A 14249-nucleotide genomic window follows, 5' to 3' on the forward strand; every position below is an offset into this window, starting at 1 on the left:
CTAATGACTGTAATTATTACCTCCCTGAGCTCTTTTGTTATCTCCAACGCCAAGCCTGAGAGTAGGGGGGAACAGGCTCCTTTGCGAAATCAAAGTCTTTATAAAGCAAATTGCCTTCAAGGGAGGGACCATGTTAAGGAAAGACAAATCAGATCGCTGAGTGCTGTGAAGTAGGGTGTGTTAAATAAAAAATGCAAATACCACCATTACATTCAAAGTACTCCAGAGCTGCTGGATTTAATCGAGTTCAAACAGTAGAATTTTAAATTGCGTTAAAAAAATTATGTTATATCTAGGTGTTGTGGTTTCTATCTTCCTTGTTAGTCCGCTTCTTCCTTCGGGGCTTTGTGAGAAACTTTAGGCCTTCAACCACTTACCCATAGCAGAAAAGTTCTGCAACCCCAACCTGATGGGTTGAAGCAAAACATTGCCAGGATTTGGTATGATTGATACGAAGAACTAGTCTCTCTGACTCGCATCTGCCCTGGTGGAGCAAGAGCTGCGGAGCTGCCCGGCCCCGCACAGACAACCGAACCCTGAAGTCTTTACACCCAGGCATCGTTACTTGGGCCCACTGAAGCCGAGAGCGTTGGGAAAGGTGGCGAAACAGAGGCCTGGGCTCATTTCATGCCCACCAAGCGCCGGCAGCCTGATGCAGGCTTCCCGACACAGAAGGCTTTGCACCAAGCCTATGGCAGGACCTGGCCAGCACCCTTCCCAGACACCACTCCCTGGCCACTGTTCAGATCCTACTGCTGTCCCCCAGTCCAACGCATAAGAAGAAGACAGAGCTTCGTGGAGAGAATTAACCAGGCCCGCGAGTGCCTGGAGACACAGGACTTGGGCTTGCATGCGGCCACCGAGGCACCATGAAGCCCTTCCTAGGCGAGGATCGAGGGATGGTACCCAAGACCGAGTGTCCGTGAGTCGCTGCTTTGGCAGCAGCTTTGGGGGCTTGATTCAGGAGGTCAGAGAAATGAGGGCTTGTGAACGGCAGAGTGGAAATGATATTCGCTCGCCCAAGGGAATGCACGCCCGGGAGGCAGGACCCAGCGTTTCCCCAACGAGGTCTTCCTCGCCCTCCCTCTAAGAGCCCAGGAGCCGTGAGGTCTGCTTGATGGCGATCTCTGCTACCGAGGGAAAGCAACGCGGCCCAGAATCTCGGGGCGTCTTCCCTTTGTTTAACAGCTTCTAGCGAAAGGATATTGTAAAAGAGTAGAGATTTCTGACTTTCTCAGGAAAGAAGAAACCCCTTCCCACCAAGCCTCAGAAATAGTGAATCTCCCCACCTCCGCACCCACCTCCCCACCCCAACCCACCCCCGCTATCGTGATGATTCTCGGAGGGGCCGGGGTGGGGGGAGGTCATTGATTTGAGGCCCGCTGACTCGAGGGCCCAGCAGGCATTTCCTTCTTTCCGCCTTGAATTTGGAAAGCTCAGATTGCTTAGCTGGAAACTCTGTGCGCGCCTCCCACACACACATCGATTCAGGTCACACGAAAGCAGCAAACCCTTCCACGCCTCCGCGGGCCAAGGTCGCAAAATGACCAGATCCCATCCCCCTCCAGTCGTCAATCCAGCCTGCCTGCGACTCTCTCTCGCCCCCCTCCAAGAAGTTTCCATTCGTTTTATTTTTTTCCCCCCAGCCCGAGGTTCTCGGTGATAGGCTCCTGCATGGATTTTAATTGCCTCCATCAGCAGTCCTCCCAGCCGTCAGGCAGATCCTGGACGGGGGGGTTCGGCGACCGCGCTCCCCAAAGCGCAGGAATGACGCGCTCCCGAGCACCGCGGGGCTCAGCGGGAAGGCGTCAGGCTCTCCTAAGCAGCTGAAATGAGCCCTTCAGTGCGTAGGCGCCCTTCCTCCAAGCGTCCCCTCCCCAGGCTCACGAACCGCTCGTGATTCCAGCCCAGCCGCCGGGGCTCTCGAGGTCACAGCGACCTCAGCACCGCCTTGGAAGAAGGCTGCGCGGAAATCGCGCCTCCTTCCCCGCAGCAGGAGCCAGACCTCAAACAATACGCCAGTCGATGCCCGTGTGAGCCTCGCTTCGGCCGCTCGCTCCGCCTCGCCAAGGTCTCTCTGGTCTACCCCTCGCTGAAGCCCGCGCGCAGAGCGCGGCGTTAGCACCCTGGACAGCGCTCGCAGGCTCGCGGGGGCTGCACGCAGGCTCGCGGCGAGCGCTCCCCGGGGGCTCCCCTGCGCGCCTCCCACCCACCCACTCTGACTCCGGCTCGTGCGCGCTGTCTGCCTCGCATCTTCCCTCTCCCATTTTTTTTCTCTCCGCCGCCCCCTCATTGATCCCGATTGGACTCCTTCGCCTTCAAAAGCAATCGGGTGTTCGGCGCCTTCCCATATTCCTGTTGCGCGGACCCTTCAGTCTCCTTCCCTCTTTAACCTCAGCTTTCAGAGTTGCCGCGTCTCTAAGCCCTAACCACCCCCCCCACACACACACACACGCACTCACGCACGTTTCCTGTCCCTGTGTGACACCCACCCTCTGCCGCACGGCCACGCGGGTCCCCGCGCGGTGCCCTCCTCCCGCCACACTCCTACACACACGCACGCGCGCGCAGGGCCGAGCCGAGGGCAGCTCGCCGACACTTCGCACTCGGAGGCGACCCGCTCCGGTGTCACAGCGCTGATGGCATCTCCAGGCTCTGGCTTCTGGTCCTTCGGGTCTGAAGATGGCTCCGGGGATCCCGAGAACCCCAGCACAGGTAGGGGAACAGGGGCCTGCAGCAGGCGAGCTTGGCGGGTGGACCGGGGTTTGGGGTGCTAGGGAAGACGGAGGAGTTTTTTCCACCTGCAACAGGAAACTTCGGACACTTGGCTCTGCTATCCTTGTAGGTCCCTGATGGCCCAAGAGACCAAAACCCCACAGGCCCTTCTCCCTTGGAAAGACACCCAAAGAATCTCAGACCCTTTTCAGTGCGTCTGGGAGAGCCCTCCAGACACAGAGGCGTCTCCTCGACACGGAATTCCGTGGGCCTGGGGCGCTGCCTCCATCTTGGTGCCTGGACCCTGTGGGGGGATAGAGTGGGTGTGGGGAAACGGGGGATAAGGGAAAAGAGAATTCTTGGTCTCTTTTGGAGGAGAGCGTGCAACGAAAATGGACAGCTTCGTTATCTAGGAAGACTCGTTGGAGGAAGCCAGGAAGGGGAGTTTGCCTGAACCTCTTGGCCCCTGGAAGGCAAATGCAAAGGGCTGGGGTATAGGCTTGTCAAATGAGCGAGCGTAAGGTCAGGCTGGGCCGGACCGCCAGGCTCCTGCGCCCCTCCTGCCCCTGTCCTCAGTGCGGAGCCCCGGGCGGCCCCTTTCCGTACCCCGGGTTTATTGCGGTTGTTCCCATAGAACGAAATTTCCCACTTCGTCCGCTGTTGTCTTTCTGCCTCGTTGTCCTCCTACCTGGCTTTCCTTGCAGCGAGAGCCTGGTGTCAGGTGGCCCAGAAGTTCACGGGCGGCATCGGAAACAAGCTGTGCGGTGAGTGCCCTGCCCGTGCCGGGGAGGGAGTCGAACGCGGCCGGTCAGTCGCCTCTGGGTCCCGCGGGGGCAATGTCACCTTCTCACCTCCGCATCCCCAACAGCGGAGTCGAGGTTTCTTGGCCGGGGTTGGGCAGGGGCGAGGGAGCCGGGACCGGCGGCGGCTCACCAGCGCTCTCGTGATGCTTGCCTAGCCCTGCTCTACGGAGATGCAGAGAAGCCGGCGGAGAGTGGCGGGAGCGAGCCCCCGCGCGCCACCTCCAGGAAGGCCGCCTGCGCTTGTAATCAGAAGCCTTGCAGCTGCCCCAAAGCGGATGTCAACTATGCGTTTCTACACGCAACAGGTAAAGGCGCCTCGTGGGGTCCCCGGGAGCCACTGTCCCTCGCTCTGCCCCACCCACCGCGACCAAAAGGGACTCGGTGACAGGTGCCTGAGACCCGAGACGTCGAGAACCGGGCGGAGGCGGACCTTACGTGAAGCTTCAACTGAAAGCGAGAAATGCTGGGCCTGTCCCTTCCGACCGAGCCCCAACCCCTGCCTCTGCGTCGAGCTGGGCGCAGGCGTTCCAAGGGGACTCGGGTGCGGATGGAGGAGGTCCCCGCGCGCTGGACCTCGAGGTCGGCTTCCTGGTGGCCACTGAACGGGTGGGACTCGGTTTCCAGTTCAGAATTGCTGAGACTTCCTAGGGCTCTAGATCGCAAGGGTAATTCGTAGCTGTAGTTTCACAGGAGCACTATTCTATTCGCGTGAGACCTGCGCGCGGTTTTACTCTCTTGTGTTTACACACCCAGGCACCTAAATGAGCGTGCGCGCGCGCACACACACACACACACACACACACACACACACATACACACACTGACTTAGGAAATAGCGAGCACCATAATGGGTCAGAGATCCTAACATTGCATGCTCCACTTTGCCCGATTTGCCCAAAGGCATTCCTCAAACATTTCTGATGTGACGTATTTCCATAATCATTTAAGATGATTTACTGAGTTATAACATTTAGGACAGATCCTTGTGAAATAGTTGAATGGAGGCACACTCCTTTAAAAAGAAAGAAGAAAGAAAAAGAAAGAAAGAAAGAAAAGAAAGAAAAGAAAGAAAGAAAGAAAGAAAGAAAGCAAGAAAGCAAGCAAGCAAGCAAACAGTACGTTATAGATTGAAATACAAGAATTAATTTGGGGTGGGGGAAAAACAATTTCTCTTTTTCCTGCATCTTTGAAAAATATCTCCCCTTTAAAGAAAATGCTCTGCGTTTCCAGATTTTTTTTTCTTTAGCACAAAATCTCTCAGTCCAAAGAGAAATTGTCGAATCAAGATTTTGCCTGGATATTTTCACAGTAAAATTAAAATGTGGCATTTTGATTCCATTCTTTAGACCTGCTGCCAGCCTGTGATGGAGAAAGGCCCACTTTGGCGTTTCTGCAAGATGTTATGGACATTTTGCTTCAGTATGTTGTGAAAAGTTTCGATAGATCAACCAAAGTGATTGATTTCCATTACCCTAATGAGCTCCTTCAAGAGTATAACTGGGAATTGGCAGACCAACCACAAAATTTGGAGGAAATTTTGATGCATTGCCAAACGACTCTAAAATATGCAATTAAAACAGGTATTGTCCAGTCACGAATAAAAAATCTCTTTTTTCCTTTTACAATTTTTATTTTTTTATATAAAAATGTTTTCTGTTCTATGGAGTTACTGGTATTTTCAAATTTACAAAGTTATTTTCATCAATTAAAAAAGTCATTAGAATGATATAAAGAAAAGGCACCTTTTACTGTTAATGTTCATGCTTCTTAAGTTGATGATATCAGAAACATTATAACCGTATTAAGTATAAATCATCAGATTTTACATTGCACGTATTTGGCCACAGAGATTAACCCCTGATGTAGAAGCCACTATTTGTCGGCAGAGGCCAGTAGAAGTGACCAAAATGGAAAAAGAAAGGGAATATGGAAATGAAAGCTCAAAAGGCATGATCCAAACAAAAGCCCAAATACTAGTGTAGTGCTAATTATGTTCATTTCCTTGGCTTAGGAATGGTCAGACATTGGACAAACCATCCTATGTAATCATTGCACCCCAGGGATAATATTTTGGCATTGTCTCAAATAGCCAGGACTTCAGATTTGAACCAGAGGTTTTCTCTATTTTTAAAGAAATGTACACAAAAGAAAACACAATACAAACTAGCTTAACAATTCAACCGTGTTATACATGGATGTGTGTGTTTCATAGCCATTCTGAATATAAAATAAAGGAAATCAGTGGGGGAGGGGAATCAAATACCCTTATTTTTAAAATATATTTTGTATTTATTGCTTTTTTTTTCCCCACATTTCACAGTATTCTTCATACTCTATCCATTTTATAGCCCCAGGTGTGACGTTTATTCGGGCACATTCTAAGCTTTCATTTTATCCACACAAAGTCAGCTATTTATCTCCCCAGGTCATGATTACTCCTTCTTTTCCTGCATTGTCTCTAATCATGCTGATGCATGATGGCACTACACTTCATTAAAGTGTGTACTCATTAAAAATAAGTATGAATGAATTTCATGAAGAATAGAATACCTTGTGGCCCTAAATTGATTTGTAGCCTTAAAAAAGATCCACTAGAAATAAAAATGTCACATGAATATCAATTACCATAGAACTTGATCCTTTTATGTTTCAAATCTTTTGGTTAATGAATTATCATATTACTCTAATCAACAACAAGCATTTTAAGAATGACTTTTAGTTACATTTTGCTTTTGTTTTTGCATTCGTTATACCAACAGAGAGGAAAAGTATGCAGAGAAGCCTAGGGAAATCGATTTGCTGCATTATTAGTATCCACTTTTGTGAGGTTATAGATTTAGAACTAGGAACATAGGGAAAGGAATTTACCTTGGTGATTTTGATCACACCCGGTCTGTGGAAAATGAATTTTAAAGGCTTATTAGCTATCATTCTCAATTATGTTCACAGAGAATCCACATGATGAATATACTAGGCGTTAAAGATATTCCTTCTCCCAGCTTTTGATGTATCTGTGGGTGCAAACCTGAACAGTGCTTTTAATTCATTTTCGTTTGACCCATTCCCCTAACCTAATATGTAAATATGATCCTAGTAGGTTGCTACCTATTATTTTTAATGCTACCAAACCAAAAGAACCTATAAAAATGTTTTACGTCTTCATCCTTAAAAGCTGGTGATGTCTGACATGTAATTTAAAGAGTTAAGATCATAGGAATTGCAAGACCATGAAAGTCATAGTTCTATCAATGCTTCGTTTAGTGTTAAGAGAAGATGGGGCAATTCAGTTCTTAAATTTTGCCATAATGCTTGTGAAATTGTTTGTCAATTGTAGCTCTAATGCATTTCATTTAAAGTCGAGGGGGAAATATGATTAAGTTGGATTTCTCAGCATCAATATCAATATTATTCATAGCATACGTAGTCTTCTGATCTTCCCTGTTCCACCCCCAGATAGCATTTCAAAGAATTAACCCCAGTCACCTATTTTTTACTGGCAAGTTTACAGGTTTTTATGCTATAACTGGTATTTGACAACCAGCACTACTTAGGGTCTGTAAAGTAGTTACCATCCTTGTGACAGGCATTGTAGTTAGAGGCTCAGAGCTGCCCGGGGCTGGTTGTTCGAAGAGCGGGCGCATCCTTCCGAGCTCATCTGTTAATCTGCGGGGAGCGGTCCAGAGGCGCGAGCGGCTCTAACCTCACGTTTCCTCCTCGCTGGCTCCCCGGCTGTGGGCTGCGCCTGGCCGCCCATTCCCGGCCCGGTGGGGGCGGCGGCAGCGGCGGCGGCTGGATGCCCAGCTTGGCTGGATGGGGCAGCTGGCAGCCTCCAAGGCAGGTCTCTCACACCCTTTCTCTCCGAGAGCCCTGCCTGGATTCGCTGGCATCCTGGGGACTGGGGGGGGGTCCCGAGAAGGGAGCAAATAGAATATTTCTGCTGCGTACTTCTGCAGAAATCATGAGGACATGTGGTTCTAACATGTCACACCGTCTCCCTCCGTTTTTTCACATCACTACCAGTGAATGAGAATTTCGAAGTAGGAGAGATTCAGATGCAATGGGAGACCAAGGTTAAAAAAAAAAAATAGAGAAGGGAGTCAAGCCACTGAAGCCTCAAACTTGTCTCAGTTTTCCAAAGGCAGTCAGCAGGGCGGATTGGCCTTTTGATATCCTGGAGCCCAACACACACCTTGAAATTTCTCGCAATTTTTTTGCAGAGGTTTTCATGCCAGAGTTTCCAGAGAGTTAAATAGTGTGTGATAATAGACACCAGATTCATCTAGAAAATGCATATGAATTGGGAGACTAGATTAATGGATTGATTTGCTAATCTTTATTAATTTCCTCGCTCTAAAGAAATGGCTTAGGGAAAGAGAAATGAAGAGGCATCAGGAGGGAGTAGCGGCTGTGATTTCAGCTGTGAGCTCTAATGAAATGGGGAGTCAATGAGGCAGAGACAGGGGAGGGCTGCTCCAGACCCAGGCCTTGGCAGCAGCAAGGGGGCTTTCTCACTTTCTGTGGATGCACAAACTGACAGGGCCAGCATCAGAGGGTGTAGTAAAGAGGGGAAAAGGTAGAAGGGTACTGTGCACAGCCACAGGAAGGCAAAAACAATGCGAGAGAATGAGCGAGAACCACACAAATCCCAGTCTCTTTGAAATGTGCCCTTTCCCAGCTCCTATCTTTTTTCCGTGTCTAATTGTCTAGCCACATGCCTGAGGCTGATAAGAGAGCACTCCAGTCCTGGAGATAAGCTCTGTGTTGACTTTTGTCCTTGCTATCCCCATTGCCTTCCTTTATCTTGTTTTGCCCATGCTGGCCTGAGAGACCGCCATCCCCCCGGCTTCAGACAGGTGTCCAGTAAGTGGTGGATGCCTTTCTATCAGATGCTATTTCCATAATTGACAATCTTCCAAAATTTTTGCTGCCAAGCAAATCACAGATTTAGAGATAGGCTTTAACAGGGCAAGACAAGGAATGAAATTCTAATGAGATATTTACAATCACATTTTAAGTAATGGCCTCAGGAGAATTTGTATGTCAACTCCTTTAGAGTTTTAGAGAAGTCTAGAAGTTAATTAGATAAGCCTTGCTAATGGGACTCATCAGCCCATTGAGTATATCTTCATGTATCCTGTTGACAAGGCAGTGATATTGACTGTATCCTGCATTATTTTAAATCACAACTATGAAGGAGTTCTGTTGTTTGTCATCAAATATTTGGACAGAAAAGAATTGACCAGAATTAGATTTGCCCATGCCCTCTTCAGGCATCATCACCTTTTGAATCCAGGGAAAATCACTCAACAGAGTGTCCTATTTTCTCATTTATGTCTTGCCTTTTGCAACCATCAGTCATTTGTCACTAATGTCATTATGAATGTTGGCATGCCTGGTGGATGTCATGATATGACTGATTGATTCCCTGAACAACTTCAACAACAACAAAAAAAGGATTTTTAGAGGCATGAGTGTATGCAAGATTAGCTTTGGATTACACTCACATTTTAGTTTGCAAATGTAATGAAAGGATGCTAGGAAATAATGTAGCATCCACACTGCAAACCACAGTTGTTATTTTGTTTTATAGGATAATGTTTAAAGGAAGTTTTTTAGAGTGTGTTTTAAGAAATACCAAAATCCAAAATAGTCTCTCTTGTTAGATGAAATGCTCCTTTTTGGTGTGTCTGTTTGCATGCATGCACATGTTGGGTTTCTGAATATGGATTTTCCTATCACTGAAGGATCTTTAAGGTTCTTTAGCTGGAGAAATCACGTGTTTGAGAGGCATTTCTTTTCACTGGATGCAGTCCTGATTCTAGTATTCTATATTCTATTTTATTCAGGGCATCCTAGATATTTCAATCAGCTTTCCACTGGACTGGATATGGTTGGATTAGCAGCAGACTGGCTGACATCAACAGCAAACACAAACATGTAAGTAGTTAAGAGAGAGAGTGTGTGTGTGTGTGTGTTTAATTCAGGATAGTTATTAGTGAGATTTCATAGTCTTTATTCTACCTCTCATCTAACTTTTGAATTACATAGCCCCTAACATAATGATACAAACTTCAGAAGTATATGAGTGTTCACTCTAACTTAAAATAGTCCTGATGTAGTCTTCATGCAATCAAAGCTATGTAACATTTTTCAAACACAAAAGGCAACTTTTTTGGCATTTTGGGTTTATAATTATGTATAATGTGAAAAGGGAATGCGACCAGATGATGTCTTTTAAATAGTATTATTCTGCAATGTTCTTTATTTATTCAATATGATAAATGACCCTTGGGCATTAAGCTCTTAACTTCAGGAATATAGAAAAATGGACAACCTTTAAGAAGACATTATTTTCTCTCTGCTTAATGCTATAATTAAGACGTGAATGTAGGGCTTGAAAAAAGTTATATACGATAGCTATAGATGTGGTAATGAGGAAGTATTTCTTTTTTTTTTTTTGAGGAAGTATTTCTTTGAGTTACATACACAAAATGTGGTCATTGCTATGTTTCAGGTTCACCTATGAAATTGCTCCAGTATTTGTGCTCTTGGAATATGTCACGCTAAAGAAAATGAGAGAAATCATTGGCTGGCCGGGAGGCTCTGGCGATGGGATATTTTCTCCTGGTATACATTTCAACCTTTCTTTGTGTTTTTTCTCCTGATATGCAGTGCTTTATTAAGAACATCGGAGAGATTAAATATCTAGTCTGTATTTCTCCTTATGTTAAATAGGTTATGTTGATCAAAAGAATAAGTGTGATAATACATGACCATTGACCATGCTTCCAAGCCAACTACCTCATGCTTGAACAATAGTCATTTGTGTTCAGAAAGAAGATAAACAGCGATAATATTTACCCAATCACAGAAGATGTATGGATCGTGGGGAACAAAGGAATAAAGATTCCTCATAAGGGAATTCATTCTCTGAAACTCTTCCCACAATTAGTGAAAAGGTAGCCTCACCTAATAAAGCATTCTCTGTTTCAGGATGCATTATGAGGCAGGTCTATAAAATAGAGCTGATGTACTCTGTCTCTTTTGAGTAACAGCCAGAGAAGATGGTTTACACTAATTTCAAGGAGGGCAGAGAGTGACTTGGGAAACCTATTTCTTTTTTTTTTTAAGATTTTATTTATTTATTCACAAGAGAAACAGAGAGATAGGGAGAGGCACAGACACAGGCAGAGGGATAAGCAGGCTCCATGCAAGGAGCCCAACACGGGACCGATCCCAGGTCTCCAGGACCACACCCTGGGCCAAAGGTGGCATAAACCGCTGAGCCATCTGGGCTGCCCAGGAAACCATTTCTTAAAACCAAAACAGAGGGTGCTGATTTCTTCCAAAGGTTTCTCTTTCCTTCTTTTCTTTATCATGCCATTTGGTCTTTTCCATTCTGCCTTTTATCACCAGCCACTGGATTCTAAGTTCCATCATTTACACCTCTTCCAGCCAAGAGAATCAACCTGACACAAAAAGCCTTGCCCTTGGTTCTGGATCTGTGTGTGACCTTGGTTTGATGCAGAGAAGAAATGGAAGTTAGAAAGGCAGTAGGGAGAGAGCGTCACTGACCCGTAGAAAATAAACCTTGTGTGCAGACTGTCACCTAATCAGTGTCAGGAGAGGGTCATCAGAATGGGGCGGGTGCTCAGTATGATGAGACTGACCCTGCTGGGGAGGCCAAAGCCACACCTGCCATTTTGTCAGGCCTAACAAAGGCCACATGGAGATGTCCCTTCAGCAAACCTATAGAGACAAGCTGATGATGAGGGAGAGAGAAAATAAACAGGTGAAAGAAGAATTATAAGCAAGCAATAGTGGCCTCGAGGATAGGCCTTAAATTAAGCAGCTTTACTGACAAACTCAGATCTGCTATTATATTTTATGTTTTTAAAGATACAACACAATTTTTCAGGTGCTGAAGGAAAACATGTTAGTTAAATGGAAGGGAAAATTAGCCTTCTTTTTCATTAAACACCAGCTGTGATGAATTTAAAGCTAGCCTTTATTTTGTAGGGATCTTAGTTTTACTTTGGAAAACCATTCCTTGTTGAGGGAATGTTGTCATCATTGCCCGGAACTGATGCTCTTAAGGTATTTTTCATGAGGAATTAGGTGGTGTTCAGAGATCAACATCACTTCTACCTCTATTCTTCTTCCCCTTACAAGGTTGGCTATGTGATTGAGCATCCTGGGCTCTCTTTTAATGGTTCCCAGGAGTGGGAAGAGAACAGCTGCTCCTGTTGACCCTGAAAACTTGGCTAAGGGGGGTTGGGCCAGGCCTAATTTAGCTGATCTTGGAACCCAATTAGCCCAGAAAATATACACCCACAGAAAGAATCCTCTTTGGCTGTTCTGCTGAGCCAGGTATGGACACTCTCATCAATGACAGAACATGATCGGGTAGAAAGACTTAACCCTGATCATGGGGCTCTTTCCTTGGATCCTAAAGAGGCTCTCACGCCAAGATGGAAGCCCCAGGTGTCATGCTAAATAATGTAGACATTGCAAAGTGGGGTGGGGACAGAAGAAAAAGCCTGTTTCTGCTCTGCTTTCTATAAGGCATTATAGAGGAGAGATTATAGCATCTTCACGTGCTAGGGGATATCTTTCTAGGTAGTATCCAGCCTTATTCCTGGGGTATAGGCCTTACCATTTAAGGAGTGGAGATAGGGGAAAACACACATCTTATGTGCTTCAGACCTGAAAGCCTTATTCCCTGGGACTAAACACAGAGAGTTAGGGTCTGTGACTAGAATATGTAGCTCAGCTTGGTTTACCTTACACCTCCATCTATACCATCCAGAGGCTTCATGCTTCATGGAAAGTTCTCTGGGACTTCTAGAAGAAATCTGTTTCTGTGATGTCACCTATGCCTGGGAACCAAAAAGAACTGGAATATTCCTCACTGCTCAGCAAGTCATGAAGGACCAAAGGAGAAGAAAGGGACATCTTGGCTTAGTTCCAAACCTTTGTCTATCTAACAGGATTTTCCTGATGCTTCAGAGCTTCTTTTTGCATCCTTTCTCTGGAAGATGCATTTGTCCTCCCACCTGGGTTGCACAAAGCAGTCTGCTCTGCCTAGTGGCCTAGAATCCTCTTCATCTCTCTCAGGGCTATTTGGTCTTTAGAGAGAATAATTGAGTGGTAAAATGAGGAGTGGCAGGACAGAGCTGGCAGCTTCTTGAGTAACTGTGCTATGTGACGCACTTCCTTTGTGTTCATTTCCCCCTTTTTTTCCTGGCCTCCTTTCTCTCCAGCCTCTCTTACAAGAACAACTAGGGCAGTGCTTCTCCTCCGGAGGGAGTGGGCGCTGTTGTATCCCCCGAAGGGACATTTGGCGATGAATGGAGAAGTTCTTGATTGTCACAACTCGGTGGGGGGTAGGGCATGTAGTACTACTGGCATCTGGTGGATAACAGTCAGGGATGCTGCTAAACACCCTACTGTACACAGGACAACCCTCTCCATAAGGAGCTATCCAGCCCCAAATACCATTAAGTGCCAAGGTAGAAAAACCACACGCTAGAGTGAAAGTTCTTTTAAAAGCTAGTCTCTTGCCCGGCAGCATCCTACACCCTCAGCCTTTTAGACTTAGGGGTCTGCTCAGAGCAGGCTTGACCTGGATTCTGCTTGCCCCATGTCTCTGGGGTTCAGAAGAGGTAGAAACTGCCCTTATTCTGACTGATGACAGAGCCAGGACCTGGATACGGGCTGCTCTGTGTCAGGCTGCCTCCTTGCTCATGAGGCAAAAGTTGTGGCCCACATGAGCCATTCAGCCTGGTGGAAAGAGGCCTCTGCTCTTCAGCCACCCAAAGAGAAGGGAACTCAAAGCACTCACATCATGAGAGAGCCCAGTGTGTCCCTATGGGGAAAGGATAGTGCATTCACTCTGCCACATGATGTCACAGCTTCCATGCCAGCATATCCATTTGTATGCACAACAATCTGTCTTCTTGTATAGCAAAAATCCTTAGCTTTCCAACAATCTTGGGGAAAAGCTCACTTTTCTTTGCTTGTCAAATGAGACCTTACTTATAAGATATAAATATTGTGGTACTAAATCCTTGACAATCTTAGGATGACATAGGAAAAGCAATTCAATGCAAAATACTTGATAATAATATTTTCATAAATTAATATTAACATAACTACACTTGCTAATGTAGCTTAATGACTTAAAATTCCCTTAGTTGTGTGTTTTCCTATCATTATGGAATAAGATTTTGGGGACACCTGGGTGGCTCAGTGGTTGAGCATCTGCCTTTCACTCGGGGCATGATCCTGGGGCCCCAGGATTGAGTCCCATATCAGGCTCCCTGCAAGGAGCCCGCTTCTCCCTCTGCCTATGTCTCGGTCTCTCTCTCCGTGTGTCTCTCATGAATAAATAAATATTTAAAAAAGAAAGAAGATTTTGTTTAGCTGTTAAAATTATATTTCTATGATGTCTTTGAGAGGAAAGAACTATTCTCAGGAAAATTCATAAATGAGTATGATGAAATGGGCTTCAATGTTTATCCTCATTCTGTAAGAATTGTGGATTAACAGTCCACACCAGTAACTACAACTGATTTGTCTTAGTGCAAGTGCAAGGCATTGCCTGCATTGAAATGAAAAGAAATGTTTTCTTCATCAGGATAAAAGTGGGATTTCCATAGGCCTAATGAAGAATGACCACACTCACAAGGTGAGAAGGAAGACAATTTCTTAGTTCTTAAGAACTTCTTC

The 14249-nt window shown here is 46.2% G+C and overlaps 1 protein-coding gene across 1 annotated transcript in view; it reads left to right on the forward strand.

Moving 5' to 3' along the window:
• Nucleotides 1–1840: 1840 nt before the first annotated feature.
• Nucleotides 1841–14249, forward strand: part of GAD2 (glutamate decarboxylase 2) — a 90286-nt gene continuing 77877 nt past the window's right edge. Inside the window, exons 1-6 of the mRNA XM_041765148.1 lie at nt 1841–2715; nt 3420–3479; nt 3674–3823; nt 4865–5098; nt 9365–9455; nt 10033–10145. Of these exons, the coding sequence (XP_041621082.1) occupies nt 2640–2715; nt 3420–3479; nt 3674–3823; nt 4865–5098; nt 9365–9455; nt 10033–10145 (724 nt within the window). The 5' untranslated portion in view covers nt 1841–2639. The remainder of the gene's footprint in view (nt 2716–3419; nt 3480–3673; nt 3824–4864; nt 5099–9364; nt 9456–10032; nt 10146–14249) is intronic.

Source organism: Vulpes lagopus, chromosome 8 (genome assembly GCF_018345385.1).
Source record: "Vulpes lagopus strain Blue_001 chromosome 8, ASM1834538v1, whole genome shotgun sequence".
Classification (NCBI taxonomy): domain Eukaryota; kingdom Metazoa; phylum Chordata; class Mammalia; order Carnivora; family Canidae; genus Vulpes; species Vulpes lagopus.